Source organism: Prinia subflava, chromosome Z (assembly GCF_021018805.1).
Source record: "Prinia subflava isolate CZ2003 ecotype Zambia chromosome Z, Cam_Psub_1.2, whole genome shotgun sequence".
Taxonomy (NCBI): domain Eukaryota; kingdom Metazoa; phylum Chordata; class Aves; order Passeriformes; family Cisticolidae; genus Prinia; species Prinia subflava.
The window spans coordinates 91304955-91324388 of record NC_086283.1 but is presented as its reverse complement, the minus strand read 5'-3'; the positions used below and the strand labels follow the sequence as shown (position 1 = coordinate 91324388).

The 19434-nt window shown below is 36.1% G+C and overlaps 1 protein-coding gene across 4 annotated transcripts in view; it reads right to left on the bottom strand.

Moving 5' to 3' along the window:
* MAP3K1 (mitogen-activated protein kinase kinase kinase 1) overlaps positions 1-19434 on the bottom strand; it is a 59825-nt gene that overhangs the window by 15570 nt on the left and 24821 nt on the right. For all 4 annotated transcript variants that reach the window (XM_063421760.1, XM_063421756.1, XM_063421757.1 and 1 more), the window contains exons 2-8: positions 8998-9148; positions 6795-7001; positions 4784-4984; positions 3886-4002; positions 3196-3344; positions 756-877; positions 2-83 (exon numbers count right to left, since the gene is read on the bottom strand). In XM_063421760.1, the coding sequence (XP_063277830.1) occupies positions 2-83; positions 756-877; positions 3196-3344; positions 3886-4002; positions 4784-4984; positions 6795-7001; positions 8998-9141 (1022 nt within the window). In that variant the 5' untranslated portion in view covers positions 9142-9148. The remainder of the gene's footprint in view (position 1; positions 84-755; positions 878-3195; positions 3345-3885; positions 4003-4783; positions 4985-6794; positions 7002-8997; positions 9149-19434) is intronic.

The following is a 19434-nucleotide window of genomic DNA, read 5'->3' as shown; positions in this document are numbered from 1 at the left end:
CCTATAGAAATCATGAGATCTCCATTTAGATCTACAAAGCGGACAGATGAGTGGCTCTCTATTTCTTCTGCATTCTTCTGCCCCTGGAATACAGCAACAGGATCATACGCACTTAAGTTTTACAGTGTACAAAAACATAGCAAAACTACTTCTAAGTTTTACTGAAGAGCTTTAGTTTCATAATTGAAACTGAACGGAACCACATTCAACCGCCTGAGCATTAAAATATGGGTGTTTAAACATTTTTTTTTCCTGCATGAAGAAATGCTTCACTTCAGTACAGCAATTAATATTTTAAGTTATGAACTGAATTTCAGGTCCTTTCATACATGAAATATAGGAATATTTTGTTTGTTAATGCAAAATGTAACTATTTATATACTTAATTTGATGTATTATATAAACATACTTCAAAATTCATTATATAATCCTAGCTAGCATTTCCTAACCTTGTTCTAATTGGACATAATCTTTTCACTCTAGGTAAGAAAGTCTTAAACCTCTAGACCTGCCGGTAACTTCTCTATCAGAGCTCTGATAGAGCTCGAATTACAAATTCTATTGGTGAATAACTGATAAAATAAGGTGTATCAATAGTACCGGAATGATACTAAATTTTCAGTTACCAGTCATCATTGACGAGCAGACTTCTGTTTTTTTATTTAACATAAAACAAACAACCCAAACCCATACTGAACTATAATACTTTTGAAGATTTAGAGTCCCCAGAACTTGACAAAACAAAGATAACATACATATTGACATGCAGTGGTGGTGTAATTTGTTCCTGCAGCCATCTTCACACACAGTAAGACTCTCTTCATCCAGCATGCCTAACAAACAAATGGGGCACATCTGTTCTTCTTCATCCTTCATACTAGAAAGAGAGACATTTGTGATTGTACAAGAGGCAGATCAGAATTCAGAACAGGTTTAACAGTGAAAAAAGATTAACTTCCAGTTTGGAACAGTCACTTCTGGATAACTATAGGCTTTTCATAAATCATTCTCCCAAACCTTGGTCTGAATAAGTAAGCAACCAGATTTTTAGAAGCAGTGCGTACAGACAACACTTTGTTGAAATGAAAGGGAAAGTCACAAAACGCATGACATCTTTTCAAACTAGGTCAGATACCAATTAGAGATTGAATGGCCCAGCTTTGGGCACTTAACATTTTTTTTCCCCTAAGGCTTCTTTAAACAAACCAACCTTCACTTTTTAATTTATCATTTGGGTTTGAAACACGAAGGAATTTTTTTATATTTTGAAAGCTACCCATGTTCTTTTTCATCACATTCCTTCCAAAGTATGGAGTCACAAGGCAGTCTTTAGCCACTTACAAAAAATGGCAAATACTTTTTGTACATAGTAAAACTCAAAAAATTAACAACTACTAAGAATTTTCTGCCACTAACAGAAACTGATGGAATAGATTCACATGAACACTAACATACATGTCACACACAGATGTTTAAAAAAACTATTTTCCCTTCTTCGCTTGCTGTTTCTATTTTATTTTTCTCCACCTAAATTTTTCCAGAGATATACCCCAAAGATTCTTCTAAACTAAAACAAATGCAATGAAAAGCACAGATTTTTAATCTTCTGCAGTATTGTTTAAATGTGAAAAACTGTAATTGCCCATTGCAATGAATTTAAGTTATAGTTGGTGTGCATCTAAAACTTTGCAGGCACCCTGCATTTGTTCACCAACAATACGTTTAAAATAACATTGACTTGTACATGCATTATTTCTATAGGTATGTAGTCCTTTCTATTTCTTTGCAAATGCTTGCAAAGCTATTTATTCCCTGGAAAAATCTACAAAAGCTTACAATGAAAAATAATTTTCAACATGTGTGTATATATATATATATTAGAAACTTATTTTTGAAGAATTAGCAGTAAGCAGGTCACAAGAATTATCAGAACTGAGTAAACCTCTCTCTCAAATGAATCTGATGCTCTGTGCTCTCCAATACCTAGACCATACAAATTAAGACTTGCACAAAACAGCAGCTTCTCTTACTGAATCAGTATTGCAGGGTAAATCAGTATCAGCAGGTTTACTGACAAACAACTTAAAATCCTTCATCCTGTAAGAAGTAATAACTAATGCAGCAAAGTTCACAATCCTATGGAAAAAAAAATTCCTACACAAACTATAGACATAAAAAGAACTGGCTTGCCAGGTAAGTAGTTCCAGCGTAATTACATATTTAACAACTTTGTGTATGCAACTTATTTATAGCGACACAATTTGGAAAAATAAGTAAAAGATGAAGTGAAATTAAGGTCACAGTCTCTATACCAGAATTAGAAACCTGTCTGAATACATTCATCTTACTGTATGCTCATTATCACAAAGTAACATCAAGTAAGGTACTCAAGTTAGATTCCACTTCACACAAAACGAAGCCTGAATTAGGGCTGCTGTCCTTGGTCTGACCTCTCTAAATGTTTATCCACTAAATAAAGCAACAAATTTAAACAAATTATTTATTTAAAAAATTAATCAGTATCTTTTCAAAACCATGGAAAAGAACGTACAAAAGAACTCAAGTAGAAGTAGCCCAGGAAAAAAATATGAAAGAATAACAAGTCACTTGAAATTCATAGACAAGGAATAAATTTATAGATAAGGCATAACTAATAACTTAATAGCTCTCTTAAATAATTTAATCACCCATTTTAAATGAAGTAGTTTTAAAAACATATGGTTGATTCCGTTTTTATATTTATGCATGTTATATACAGAGTGCATTTACCTGAAGATTTTTGTGTGTATTGTAAGAGGAACAAGTTTTTCTCCAAAGCAGGACAGGAGACAAAAAAATCATGTTTATTCTTTTGCTAACATTTGCATAAGTACTGTATTTAAAAAAATGCACACAATAGGCTTCCAGAATTGATATATGCTTCAGTCTTGCATTCAAGATTTCTTAAGTTTGTTTCACAAAATCCATGTAGGGTCAAAAAAAACTCTTTTCACAACTCTATTTAACATTTTCCAAACAGAAGTTACAAAACAATATGCCCACTTGGTACCACAGTGACTAATGTATGCTTGACTTGATTGCTTGCAAATGCAGAGACTAAACGTGGCTTGAAATGAAAGCAGCTTTGAACAAAAAGAATGTAGGTGATTCTGAAACTACAGAATAAAGCTTGTAATTCCTTTTAAAAATACTAACCTGTTTTCTGAACTAGATGTAGAAGTACTAGATGATGACAATGTATGAGAATTTGACATGCGTGAGACAAACTTCTGGATGGTGTTACGAGATGGAGCTTTGATCCTCGAGCTACGCCTACTGTGATATTTCTGGAACAAACTCTCAACCTAACATCAGGAAAAAGACAGCAACAGTCTTATTTATGCTATGAATATCTCGTAATTAAAAGTCATATTACCAAAGCATAAACTACTGCCAACAGGAAAAATCTATTCACCTTCACAATAATGTATAGCAATAGCAATTTTAGAAGTCTTACTACTAAAAAGATCACAAGAAACATTTTACACCAAAAACTTATCTGCTTATTGAAACTAACAGCTCTAAGTATACACACAATTACTTCAAAATACCCATATCTTTTCCTCCTTTTAGCACATCACTGAGACAGATCTATAAATTTTAATAGAAAATCCCACGATTTGAATCACTCACTAAACTACAGCTCTCTACTATTTATGCAGTTATGTCTTATATTTGCAAGTAATTTTTTCCACTTACAGAACTCCTGAGATTGAATTAAACATGTAATTATAAACATATATTCTTGTTGCTTTGAAATCTAATAAGTTTTCAGCATTTTTAAGGAAGTGTACTGAAGACATTATGGAGCGTACTCTAGACCATCATCTATTAGAAATTGATTACCTCAAAGTTCTTCAGCGTCTTTCTCCACAGCATTGGGTCTGAGGGTTCAAGCTGAAAGACCCTCAGCATGACAAACAGGAGATGAATACAAAAAGTCCCACGGCCGCAGCTACAAGTCTGCAAAGAGAAGCAAATGCTAAGGTCCTACTGACTTGGTAATTCTTCCACATTTGAGTGTATCATAGAACATACCCACCCCACATAAAAAAAAAGTATTTCATATATAGGCATAAATGTGCTCTTGCACAGCCTTACAAAATAGGAACATTTCTAAAATATTATTCAGAAATGCATACCTGAAAGCATAAAATTACAACATCAGTTTTCAATTTATTTTCTCTACCCCGCCCCCTTTTTTATTTAAATCAACTGAAGCTATTTTATGCTTCATACTGTAAGATTTATGCATATAATCATAAATCCACAAGGTGACATCAATCAAAATGAGATGCTTCTGTTTACACAACCTGGATATATCCCTATACTGCATCACATTAGTACCAAGAAAGCCTACGAAAAGGATCTCATTATATACAGATACATATTATCTATTATAATATTCATTCTATTTAGAATATTCTGATTTTTCTATTATATTCATATCCCATGAATAGAGGGATGTATATAAATAACAAAATTTTAGGGAAATTTTAGCCAGGAATATGTAAGACATAATTCAGAGCCACTTCATGAGTGCTTTTTACTTTTAAGAAGGAGAAACTGTAGACAAATGTAATTTACAAATTACAACCTGATTTTGGTATTACATGAGTACGGACTACAACTTTTAAACATTACTTTACAGAACAGTGATCATCAATTGAACCAATCTGGCTTTGAACGGTTTTCCGTGATTAACTATGAATGAATCTTGCAGACAAGATAAAACGCCCCCTACCTGAGGCCCAATAAATACTCTGTATTTATTATCAGGGCTGTCGCCTCCAATGAGGAAGGAGTTGGGTCCTATCTGCTGCAGCAGGTAGAGCCTGGCGCGCATCACTTTGTTGACGCGGCGGTTGGTCTCCTCGGGGCTGTACGGGGAGAAGCCGTCCGGGGACGGCGCTCGCCGCGGCGGCGTTATCCGTCCGCTCTGAAACTACACAAGTGCCTCTGTCACCAGCATTCAAAGGACACAAAAACACTCACATAGGTATGGCTTGTTCATCCATTTCCAGAGTAAGAGTCCCCAACACCTGGAACTACTACAATCCCTTAGACCGTATGATTTAAAAGGATTACTTTCCTCCATGCCCAGAACTCAAAGGCAGAAGAAAACTGAAATTCTGTAGCTGAAACTTGTCTGACATTGGGACACAAAAGCAGTCTTTCAAATGGCTTCTTATTTTCATGTCGTCATTTGATGCCTTACCACATTACTACTGAATTATCAAATATAATTCAATCTGAAGATCATCAGAGACACCACTCAATAAAGGAGATTATTCTATAAGGCTGTAACACTAATGTATTTCATAAATGAAAAAATGTTATGACTACAATTTACAAACGGGAATGCAAGTTCAACAAAGATCAAAAGTTTGAGAAAATTCCAAAGAAAAGGAAAAAAAGGATACAGCTTTCTCCTTTTCCACCACAAAAGCAACTTTTAGCTGAGGATGTTTTGGGTCTTTTTTAATATTGTTTCCCCATAATCAAAAAATCAATGCCCCAAAACTTTTAGGAAGATTGTTTTCATTTAAATTCTTCATATTTCTAAGATTATGAGACACATTAATGGTTCCCATTTCAAATCTTCTGCTTTTATTTGTATGCATTGAATTTCATGTTAGGATGCACTGTAAAGACTGCACTGTCCATCATATAAGTAACGTATAAGTAATAATAATAAGTAATGTCTAATGCACTGTCCATCATATAAGTAAAATATAAATTGGATTTTTAATGTTTTCAATGTGAAAAATGAATATAAAACAAAATCCCCATCCAAGTAAAAATGCTTGTTTTCTTTTTTTTTAACCTTTCAATTTCCCTTATCAAGAGGAAAGGACCAGTGCTGCTGTGCTCTAACTTGTCTCTAGTTCTGAAGAATGGCAGTTCATATTTTAACTGATACTGGAAAAACTTGTTTATAACAATGGGAAAATAAAACCAATTAGATCTTATTTATCCTTGCACTGTGAATTGCACTGTGAATTTAACTGTTGATGCAGAAGCATTTTTACAACAAGCTAGCGTGTTAGATATTATTGCTCAAAATATACTCTTGATCTTCTTTAATTAAGCCAGTTACTCTTGCTCAAAACATTCTATTCTAGATGTTCTCCAGAATGGAGTGATAGTGATTTTTGACTTCTGGCGATGTACATACCTAAGTCTTCCCTAATCTATACATAAATTCTGAAATAGAAGATCACAACAGCACACCAGTAAAACTTTTCTACAGGAATTTTAATCTCATCTACATTTCTACCTTTAATGGAATGTACCTGCCCAGAGAACTGACAGACAGGAGAAACTGATTATAGTCATAAAAAAAAAAGAGAAAGAGACCCAACCAACCAACCAAAAAACCATCAAACCAGAACAACCACCACCACCACAACAACAACAAAAACCAAACAAAACCAGAAAAACCCCCCCAAAAAATGACTACCATTTCTTCATGCTAATCAAGCTCAGAGAACATATATGTATTTACGACTGAGGACTGAGTATCTATAATTCTTCATTTATTTCCTAGCAACAACAAATGAAAGCAAGACTGAAGGAAAAAGAAAACACACATGAGAAACATCACAAGACATATGTATGTCACTCAAATGACACCCTGTAATAAACTCTTTATATCAGAATCTTGCTCTACAGAGGGAGGACCAACTGCCCCTAAAAGCAAAAGATTGTAGAATACAGCCATATTGAAAATTACATCACAGCTTGCAACTTACAGGCACTGGAGAAACCCTTTTTCTTCTAACACCTGGTGACTCAGATTTAACTGTCCTAGCAGATGAGGAGGAGGAGCTGCTAGGAGAAGGACTACGTCTTCCTTTCTGTGTAGGTGAAGAAGCAGTGTTTTGTCCTTCAGGTTGAGGATCTAGACAGAGTTTGTTCATTTCTGATCCATCTACTTTTCCAGGCATAGGTTTCACCACCTTGCAAGAAATAAATCATATGTTAAAATTATCAATTGGTAATTTTACATTAAAGCAAAACAAATAAATCAAAAATTCTTGTACTGCAATTAAGCTGTTATACAGTATATTTGATATCCAAATATTCCTTAGGCCATACTGCTAAGATCTAAGAGAGATTAGCTTACTGATCCATATGCAACACAAAAGCAAGAACCATTCTTCATGTCCAATTATGCAGCTCGTATTAGTTGTGGCAGCAACTGATTTGATTCTCAAAGTACTTCTGTAATTAGCATTCATGATACCTCAAAAAACAGCAGGTTCCCCATGTGGATAGTAGAAGCCAAAAGAATTTTCTTCTCTACAGGTACCATGCTTATTAAGAGCTGTAATACTGGATCCAGCCATTCTACATGGTACCAGCTGAAAAATACTAGGGCTGCTATTTCTTAGCACAACACTTTTTGCAACATAAAGACTTCAAACAGGAGGTAATCCAGCAAAATTAGGTGTGCTGTTATTTTTAAAAACCACACTCATGTTTTTTGTCTGCTGTGCAAGCAAAATAACTACACCACATCTGGTATCTGAACTAACCTGAGCTAACTGTGCATGGTGCTGCACAATGTGGATAGAGAGGGTGCTCAGGCATAGGGAGTACATACACAACAGTGCTTTGTTGCACGAACACTTAATTTTTACACTGAGGACTGGAACATGTCAAGACAACTTTCAGGTTTCTGCCAGTCAGACCCACATAACGCAAAGAAGAGTAACACCCCTGGGAATCAAATTAAAAACAATCATATTGGGAAGATTTCGTTTTAGTTCTACATTTCTCAGTGTCTCAGAGGCTTGACTCAACACTGGAAGGAAGCTCCAAGCAACACCTCAGATAACAGAGCAGATCTCTCCTAGAAAGTTCCAGAGGTCTCTCTTTAGGACAAAAACTGAAAGGAGTTTTCCCTCCTCAGGGTTGGAACAGACATCTAGACTCAGTGCCCAGTTATGAAAATGAACAGGATAAAAGAGAAATATAAAGAGCAGTGAAAAGCTTTTTTTTCCCCCTCCTACTAATTACAGTAATGCCTCTCCTTGCCTGGAAGATCAAAATGCAAATTGATGCACCTATGGACAAACTACTTGTGCTTGAAAACATCAAAAATGTCCAATTACAGTAATTGAGAATCTGGAGCATCAAATGTTGTATTACCACACCCAGAAACCTCAAGGGAAGTGGGCTGAGCAAGGAAATAATTTCAAGCTATTCAGGAACCCAAAAGCATTTTAATTTTTTAAGTCAAAATTGTGTTAGTTGGCCCTTTGAGGTAATGGGATTTGTGCACTTGTAAGTATTTTCAGTGCTATTTCTCATAACAGAACCTTCTTATTTCTGTTCCAGAAAAGCTGTCCCCAAACACTTGTCTAATCCATGAGATGATCTTAATATTACATTAGTGGTACATGGGAGTCACATCAACCAATGCAACTACATTCATAGGTAAGTAACGGCTATTAATTAATCAGCATTATGCTAGATAGAATTGGAAGTACTCTCAAAATATTTCAGGTCTGATCCACCTACATTTCTTAACAGCACTTCCAAGCCATTCATGCCAAAGCAGTACGCAAAAGGCTACCAGAGCACTGTCACGCAAACTTGGGCAGAGCTGAGAGGCGGCTGAAGAACAGCCGAGTTTGGGTCTGTTGCTGTTTTTGGCAGGTTTTCCCTCGGCTGCTGCCGCCGGAGGGCAGCAGCGCCGCAGCCGTGCCTGCCGCTCACAGAGCTGCACCGCCAGAACGCCTCTGCTTAAAAATAAACAGCAACCAGCGCGGGACTTTCACAAAGTCAGCCGCTGTCCTGCTAAACACCGTGTAGGAAACAGACTCCAGCACGCTAATTAAGACTTGAGAAATTATGAAGAAAAAGAGGTTTCTAATACAAAGAAATGTAAGTGCTTTTTATTTGTAATAGCTGTTACAGATACTTGTCCTTCCATCCAGTGCTACTTACCACAGGGCCTCTCCTGCTTCTTCTTTCCAGCCATTCATGCTTCCAGGCTGGCATACACGTTGCCTTGAGTTTCTCCCTGATCATGCGCTCTTCTGGGCGGTCATCCATCTTCTGCAACCCCCTAAGGGTTTCTTTATTCTCCATGTCACGACTACAGCACAGGAAAAAAAGTCATAAACACAATTAATTTCAGTTAAAGTATAATGCCACAGCATTCTTAAACTTTGTGCCACTCTATTCTCCCTCTCCTCACAATGCAGCTGCTAAAACATTAATTCCACCAGACTGCAAGAAGCGTTTTAGGAGTTACAACTAACCTGTTATTCTGCCATTTAAAGCAGAATACCTGTTTAGAGGGATATTTTTTTTAAATGTGCGCACTGCTTGTAGCACTGAACACTCAGTAAAAATGAGCATATTGGCAAATCCAAAACCAGTACAAAAATTACCCTCTATGTAGTTGTCATGCCATCCATCAAAGGTTTCACAAGAGTTGCAATGGTTCATGCATTCCTTGGCAATTCAAAGCTTGCAATCTCCATTTTAAAATAATTTACAAAATTAATATAAATTAAAGATGAAAATTTCCCAGAATCATAGGATGCACAAGCATGGAACTATGTACCTAGTGGCTCTTCATATATTAACTCTGCTCAAAAAAAGAGGACTTGTAAACTAATATACAGTAGGTATCAGAATAATAAAATGGCCTGGGTTGGAAGAACCCTTAAAGATTATCTAGTTCCAACCCTCTCACTGTGGGCAGGGACACCTCTCGCTAGACCAGGTTGCCCGATCCAACCTGGCCTAAAGTATATTTAAACTAGACACAGAAGTCACAAAATTAAGGCTAGTGGCCTTGTGAGTTCTTTCCAATCGCTAATGACTCAAGAACTATTAAAGTCAGCTATAGTAAGAGCAAAAATCACAGCAAGTTCATATCTATAAAATGAATATTTAATCCATCTGAGCTTGTACTTTTTCACCTACAGCAATGTAGTTCCTTGTGATTGCTGGCAACAACAAAAAAGCAAAAAAACACTGAGCAACAAATATGAACAGTCTGGAAGATTTCCTGATTCTGTTGAGCTATCTGCTAAATCACCAAGAAGACTACATTCTTAAGCAGCAGCACATGATCCCCACCCATCTTCTTGAAGCCAGTGCTCTTTAAAAACAAGCAAGCTTGATTAAGCCAACAGTCAGAATGAGATTTTATTCCAAAAATAAAATTACAATTCAAAGAGGAAGACTATTTAATAATTTAGCTACAACCACTGCTTTCTTCCATTGAATCTCAGCTTTAAAACATTTAACCATGCAATCACAACTACATTTATGTACTATGTGATGACCTAAAAATATATTCCCTGCAATATTTATTGCAATAAAATGATACTAAAATTACGATTCCTATGTTTAGCAGCACTGTATTACTAAGGTCACTTATCACAAATCTGTACTTTAAAGAAAATAAAAAGTTTTTGCAGGTCAGAAGGAGAGTATTGTTATTTTTTTTCTTCTCTCATTGTAGAGACAAAGGAAACAAAGGATTCTGTGGCAGGAAATAATTCTTCCTGTTCGGTGCTGAAACGTAATAAGCAGATGAACACTGTAAAGAAAATACCTTTTTTTTTTTTAAGAGAACTTCTAAACCTATTGTTAATAACTGATTTTAGATACGTGGAACTGTGTGATTCTAGTCATTAAGGACTTAAAAATGTTTATAAGTAGAAACACAATCCACCTAAGAATGAATTTTTTTTCACAGGTTAAGTATTCATGCTTGCTTAATTCTAAAAGTAATGCAAGAATTCCAAAACATTGCCTTCTAGATACAGTGAAAAAAGTAGTGATAATTAACAAGCAACAAAAATATTACAGCAGTAGGTAGAGTCCAAATGAAAAACATGCCTGGAAGTTTCAAATGCAGAAGAAACCACTGTGTAAAAAGAGTCAACTTTAAATTTTTTCCTTAGTCAAAAAAAATCTGTTCAGGGATGAAAAATACTTGATAAGAACAGCACAGCTCTGAAGGAATACAGTTAAAATATTATTACTCTATCGTTTATATTGTTATTTCATGGCATGAACCATCTCAGTTGCATGAATATTTCATATACTACACAGAAAACACCGCAGCAGCAGTGAAAGAATGACACAGTATTTCATTTGTTCATATAACCATGATTAACTTCCCAACTGATATAAAAAAAGTCTTTTAGAGGCCCTTGGACTTGAATTCATGAACAATGTAATACAACAGCAGAGGCTTCACAATCTCTGCTTGTTCTCTAAAAAACAGAAGCAGCTATCTTCCTCTCATGTGACAGCTAAACCGATCTACTCTTGTCTGCACAAAGAACTCTTGTGCTTTCTCTACACGCAGGTGGGAAAGACTGACTGTGTCTGAAAGCTTTTGCTTGGTAAATCAGTTATTTTATGCAAAATTTACGTTGTATGTATATCTATGTATTTCTTTTTATTTATAGAATGCAACTTCTTAAGTGATTAAAACAATTTCATATTTTAAGTCAAGCCTTGGCTAAAATATTCATTAGAATATTCATATCTGCTGGGTCTGTGGAAAAAATATTTTTCCTGTGACTGCACCAAACTCCTACACACTGCAAAATACCCTCACCTTATGACCCTGAACCTGCAGGGTTTTGGGTTTGGTTTTTTGGTAGTTTTGTTTTTTACATCATCTTATGCAAACTCTCTTATCTATTACAGGCAAGCTGATGTTTTTCTACACAGCAGTGTCTAGATTGCCAGTCTCTCGATCACTGTACCTTATCACAAAATAAAAACAAGAAATCCCAAGCATATTCCACCAAGGACTTCATCCTGCAGTGTACAGAGTATTTTGATCTTCATAGAGCACCACCTATTTGTGATAGCCATGTACTTAAATGATGGTGTTTTATTTGAAATGCAAAGCTAATGAGCAAGCTAAAAACAAACCTCAGAGAACATGTTTGGACCAGGGGAGCCTTACATTTCTCAACAGCCCACCTCTCTGCTTCTTTAGGAAGCAAGGATTTTGCTCTTAAATGTTTCAGCTTCTTAAAAGTGAAATAAAAAAAAAAGATAAAAGACACCTTTTTTCTGACAAATTTTAGGTTTTTAACTTTGCCTACTTCCCCCTTAAGGCAACTCCAAATATCTTCTGAATTCTTTGTATTGGTACTTTCAAACCAACAAACACCAGCTCCTGTATTAATAGCCAAGAGTTTCCAAAGAAATGGGTCTAAACTGAGTTCTGGAGTACTGAGCAAGGTCGAGAGCGTGATGAATACTGGAGTTTAATGCATAAGATCACTGAGCTGCACTTTAATAATTCAATTATTCACTTTGGATTTGCTTCATGAACTACAGAACTCAATACAGTAAAATTAACTCACTGCATGGAAACAATCCACTGCAACGTGTTATGCAACACGGAAGGCAAATGTCCATGTCTGTGTCTTAATTTTGAAGACTTGCTAACAGCAATTGAGTAGCAAGATCATTAACAACTTGTTTTCTGTGGATCAATGACTCAGTATTTTATAATGAGGCATGCAGTACATGCTATGAACAATGGTCAAGTACACAAGCAAACTTTACTTTTAATAGCTTAGTGAATTCAGTACTAATTCTGCAAATATTTTTCTTCCAAAGGTATATAATGGTATATAAAAGCTCAGCTGTAGCTCTGTTTCATTTGCAAATTGTACTTTTGTACTCTGGTTCATTTCATTGTCTTCACATGTCTTGGCTTCTCTGCCACCTCATATGGGCAAAAAAGCTTTAGCCTATAGCCAGACTAGACCACATTTTATTAGCAGTAGGAAGTCAGGAAAAAGGCAAGCTCTGAAACAGGAGTCAATTCACCTCGAAAAGGAAGTTCTCTTTGCTATATCCACAAGTACTCAGTCATAGCAAGGAGAAAAGCTATTAGCTGCTGAGTTGTTTGGGGCTTTTTTTCCAACATTCATCTGAAGCAATTTAGCAAAAGTAACTTGCTTAACAGCAGTAGTCAAACCATGGGGGACCACAAGAAACATCACGAACAAAAGTGGTCACAAAGCAGCTGTGTCAGAACAATCAATGCAGTTAGTAACAGGTTTGATGGAAGAGCACTGGATGAGAAAGAACAAATACTGCAGACATTATATAATCTGTTCAATATAAATGCCATCTATTATAACAATCAAAACTGGAAGTGACCTTGGATGGGCTATGAAGATCTCATTTTGAGGATCTTTAGCAAGAATTAAGAATATGGTCACCCAGCTAAATGCAACCAAAGCCTCAACAGGCCCCAAGAGCACCAGGCTAGTTGGCTGGCCAGCCAGGAGGCATGGCACATAGGAGCAGTGCTCAGTGTGCAACTGGGACAAAAAAGTTAGCCATTCCCTGAAATGAGGAAGTCAGCAAGTAGGTGACCTCCTGCCACTCACAGTTCCAGTAGCGCTCACAGTTTCTCTTTTGCCATTAAATACTTCTAATGAAATCATGTTCAGTAAATAAAAAACAGAGCAAGATGGACAAGCCATGGTCTTTCCACCTGTCGTCTCCTGTTCCTTCTGCTTACATCTATCATCTAGCCGTATGTGTCCATTCCAACAAAGCAAAAGATCAGGTATGGCACATACTGTGAAAAATTTCACCGAGAACTTTCTCAACCTGGTAATACATGGCAGAAACTGCCACTTAACAATAGAATTGAATGTGCTACTTCCTAGAGACAAAGGTACCTATTTTCCTAAAATAGTTTGAGACTTTTGCTGAATGTTATAGAAGTGTGAAATTTAGTTGTGTTATTATCTTTAGAGTACTCCCTTGAAGGCTGGTGTGTCAAAAGGTGCAATTGTCAAAGAAATTATTTCACTGCTAACAGGACAATATGCTCAACCAAAGCTCTAACTACACAGACTGAGCCATCCCCTTCAGTGGAACCTCACATGCCCTGGTCAGGAAGGATCATTCTTCCTATGAGCCTCAGTGATGAAGGCTCAAAACTCCAAAGATGGATGGTAAAACAGAGAAGCATATTTCCTTCACAGATTTTTCAGCTCCTGTGAAGTCGATTTCACCTATGTAAAACATTTGTTTTATTTCTTGCTCTGAAATCACCTAGCCAATCCTTTGAGATACATTACTCAGTAGCCATGGAAAATGAGTCCTCCTACAAAACAAGAAACAACAGCCTCTGTTTGCAATAGGTACTTGCTACGCAGCTAACGAAGTGGGCTTCTCTCCTGTGTATTTCTTAAAAAAGCTATCAGATGTCTCACACCAGTATTCCAGAAAGTTCTTAGGGCTCTCTAATTCTTTCTATTATTATTTAGTTGGCCAGTCACAGTCCAGATGGATCAGCGTGTACACATAGGTGTTTTCTCAAGATGTGAAAAACAGCAGTAACATTACATGATCTCTCAGACTCTACACTTTCATACTACATGTTTTAGAGAGAGAATTGAGTACTTTATCTCTAAAGCCCTTAAAGTTTATATCATTATGGAGCAGAATTTCTAGAACTTACAGAAGGTAGGTAATTTATATTGATACAAGAGATCCAAAGGTAATAATTGTGTAATTTAATTATTTTAATTACAAGTTTTGTTTAACATACCCAAAATGAGATGACAAAGGTTCAAATATTTATTACTGTATGACAAATTTTAGCATCCCAGCAGAGAGCAGAACCCAGGATGCCCAGTTCATGTCATGCCAGCTGAAGGGAATATGCAAGTCCTGTCCTCATTGGCCTTACTTCAAAAACAGCAGTAATGTCATTACAAAGACTGAACAGGAGTGCTCACTGACAGCTATATGGTTAGTTCATCTGCACCAGGTTATAAGATCTCAAGCACAGATGTTAAAGATTCTTTCCCCCAGGTTAGCCCACTAGAGCCATCTTCTAGCTCTTACTGAAGTTTAAGAACAAATTCTTACTTGCTATGTATCATGTAAGTCAACTGCCTTTTTAACAGAATCCATTTTTTCAATTCTGGAATGAAGTTTAATCTCTTAGGCACCAAACTGGTCTTTTGTCTCTGATTCATCAAGGCTGTCCTAGCTCAAAATAGGAGAACCAGCTGGAATGTGATTGAACATATGGGAAGGATCAGGTCAGAGAAGATACGGCCCTTCCTGATCCAGACATCTGAAGCCATTAACAGAAAGATAAGAGTCAAGGGTAGGGTAAAACCAAAAATACAAGTCCTTAAACAAAATTCTCATTGGAAATGATTTTTATATGTCAATATGTCAGGTACATATCCTACTGTTTCAAGTGTCTGTCTTATTTTTAAAGATAAATTTCTTTATATTAGGTGACTGCCAGAGAAGAGTAAAACATCTCCATACATAATGCACAGGGGATTAAGAGGTTTTTTGCCAATTTTACTCCCCTGTCTCCAGTAGAGAACATTGGATATTTCATACAAAAAATATTATGCTTTGAATCAGCTTAAGATACTAGGGTTAAGCAGATAAACCTGTGCACTACGTTCTCCATTTTCAATAAGAATAGTGGAAATAAGATGGGATATAAACAACTTGGACAGGATAAGCTACATAGAATTTAAAAGCTACAACCTATTAAATGTTTTCTGTAATACTTATAAATGAGAAAAAATTAGAATGTCTTGGCCCTGTTCAAAATGGCAGAATTATCAGCAGATAACAAATGTTCAGAGATTACTGCTTGAAAGTTGTCTCAGCAGAATATGACCATAAAAATAAACAATGAAAGAAAGCAAATGAAAAAACCTGAAAGCTTATACAGATATTATTTCTAGAAAAGAAACATAACATCGTCTACAAATTTTAGGTCTGAATGAGAGGTTAGTCTGGCCTCACAGAAGGAGACTGGAGATACAGAAAAATTTAGTGAGACTCCTCCTGCTCTTTTCTGAAGAATGATCTGACTGACATGCTTTCATGATAATCATTATTTCTCACCAGGGTTATATGTGTTCTTTGCATACACTGCTGATGATTAGAACCAATTATTGTTATCGATTAGTTGTACTGAAGTAGCAATTAGGAGTCATGAAACAGGCCCGTAGCATTCTAAGCATCCCAATTTGGTTTTTTAATTTATGTTTTGTTATTTGCTACTCATTTTTTAAAGTTTAAAGTACCCTCTTTTCATATTTCTTGTCTATCAGTCCAAGTCATACTAGGAATTTATATCATTAGTATGATATCATGATATAGAAACAGTAAGTTATACTGAACAGGCACTGAACTTCCTAAAGAGAGTTATGTCTGGCTCACTGACAGTCAGAGACTCATTACAAAAGGCCTTGTGCTCTGAAGATTCATGCATACACTGCATACTCTCAAAGGCCAAAGTGAGCTTAATGTTTCCAGAGAAATTTCTGACTATCACAAAATGTTTTCCTACAATGCAGAAATAACAAAAGTTCCTTGCTAGCCTATTCTGAGTAACTACTGGGTGAAAAAAATATGACCCTAGCAACCCAAAACCACTTATGGTAGATGCATATTGAAGGGCATTAGCTTCTATCAGCAGAGAGCAACAGGGGAACTGGCTGTCACCATGAAGATGCAGATTTAGGTTCTGCAGCTCCTTGATGCTCACTCATGCAGTGGCTTTGCAGGTATAGACTGCTCTGTGCTGGACAGGGTTGTGTCCTTTGGAACAAGGAGACCTTTTGGTGGTATCTGTCAGCTAATCTAACCACAGGCCAACCATACAGTAACTACACCCACTTTAATGACAGCAGCTGCTATTGCAAATGTTTAATTTTTTTAGACAATGTCAAGCTACCATGACAAAAAAGTTACAGAAAAAGGCATTCAAAACTTCTGTGAGCATATGGCTAAAAATGATACAGCCTCAGTAACTCCTATTTTGTCTTCTTTAAAATCTACAGAATAAAGAGAAAGTAAGTACAGAAATCTTACCAGATAAGGAAGAAAGTGTTTAGTGTGACAATTTTTAAAAATTAAAAAAAATATTAAAAATCTGTGCAGTTAGCAAGCAACGAAAAATATTTTTCCATAATAATCAACCAGGGCTCTATAAAAACCAAGCAAGCCAATACAAGACAGCAAGTATACTCCTTAAAAATATACCACTTTTTCTTATCATCTTCAGTGGATTACTGAGATTTTATTGTAAAATTTTGCTGCTTTCACATCTCACTTATAACAATGGATTTAATTTATAGTAATGCATGCTCCTTATGAAATGTAATTATTGATACTAATTAGAAATTACAGACTGTTAGAGTAAAAAAGCAATGAGCTCATTTCCGTGTGATATGGGTCTGGGTAAAGAAAAACGTGTGTCTTCAGTATTTGCTTAAAAATTGACTTAAAAACTGCAGACTCATTCACAAAGCAGTGTGAAAGCATAACACTGGAGAAGCTGAGAATTCCAGCTTGTCACCAGTGGCTTGACGAAAGATACTGTTCCATGCAAACCACATTTGATCAGAAAGCCTTTGCATTTAAGTTTTCAGATTAAACATTTCAGCCTGGGCTCCTAGGCACAATATACTCTACTGTGCACAAGCGACTCTGAATAAGAGTATCATAAAACCTAGGCACCCCTCCATAAAAATAGAAAAATAACACTACATAGATCTAGAAAGATGCATCAGAATCAAATTATATAGATAGATACTGTACTTACACAAAACATGCTAGCATAGAAAAAGGAATAGTCTGATTTCATCAAGACATACCATGCAAAAGCATCAAGAAGCAGTATAAAGCTTTATATAGTACTTAAGGGATGATGTAAGAGTCAGAGCTATTAGGTCAGCTGATACCAGTTTTCCTGTCTGTGAAACACTCTTAAAAAATGAAACTAGCAAAACTAATTGATTTTTATCTAGTGACATGTGTGTAGTCCTTCTAAGACCAGGTTCATGAAAGAGTAGAGGTATTTGACATGAAGTATTAAGTCTTAAAGAGACCCTAGTGGTGAATAAAGATGCCTTAATTATGTTCAGACTTCAGTTAGCACACTAACTGCCAGCAGACTACTCCCAGCCTGCTGAAGGTTTCGTGGGCCACCAAGAATTGTCATCTCTCTGCTTATAAAAAACAGAGTTCAGAACGTACAGCTCTACACACTGACTTCCTCCCACTCTGACCACCATCCTGAGTTCTCTAAACCTATGGCTTCCTTAATTACACAAAAAGTAGTAAGTGGAGATGAGGGGCAGGAGGGGGCAAGGTAAACTGCACTTCAGGCAATATTCAGAGAGCATTCACTTAATGTGAATTCAAAATGTTGTGGGGAAAGCTGTGGGTGGTGCCTTCACTTTTGCCTTTCAGCGGTCCACCAGAAAATGCTTTTGCTACTTGTAATTTTTTGCATTTATTTTGGCAATTTTTGATTCAAGCATTTTTTAGTATTTCCATGCTTGCTAGCTTTAAGAAATATTATCTTTCCTCCAGGACTGTGTGGAGTGATTGTTTAGCAAAAATTCTTAAAATACCATCACTTTACTCATTATCCCAGGACTTTGCACACTGAAAGCTACTCTATGCATAAGGCAGTACAAAAAGATTAAAAGATATGACCTGTTGAAACAAATAAACCACACTGTGGAAAAACCCCAAATCTACACTGACATTTACTCACCTCCCACTGCTGCATTATTCAAACATTCTGGTTATAGGTACTTACATGGTAGTTGGAAGAAATCTGTCTCTAACCTCACACAGGACTTTGAGACCACAAAATATGTTGAACATAAATAGTAACATTTCAAAACAAGTAACGAACACTAAGTAACGATCATTTCACTTCTATGTACAGTTGGCAGAATGCGGAACAATTTCCTACTGCTGTTAAAAACACCTTTGAAGAGGAACGGAGGAAGGCTTTCCAGAACTCGATAGTTACTGGGCAGGTAAATTTTACTGTCCTCTCTAATCAGCACCACAACTGAGTAAGAGTAATGACTGCTCATTACTACATTCTGACATCTCCTCCCACAGGTATGAGGTTTTGCTGGGAAGGAGTTACAATAATAACATAAACTTTCATACATTACTGTTAAATAAAATACAATATTTTTTAAAATTCATCCAGAGGAATCAGTGAAGGAGGAAAAAAAGTTGTGAAAAATGTGAAACTTATAAACAGGAATAAGCACAGGCAATCATGGAACAAGTCTTCAGTTCAAATAACTATAAAAAGTTAAATGATTGAACTGAAAAAAATCTCTGAAATACTGAAATACTTATTTCAGAAGTACTAAGAGCAGCACTCACTGCTTGCTTTATTACCATGGATAGGTATCACATAAAGTAACTTTAAAAAAGCTTCTTCATTTATCCTAACCTACATGCACAAAAGAGATAATCTTTGTCTTTGAAGAAGCAGCCTCACACTGCCGGAACTACAAAGTAAGTATGATTCCAAAAGAGCTCATTTACCTTCTCATGGGAAAA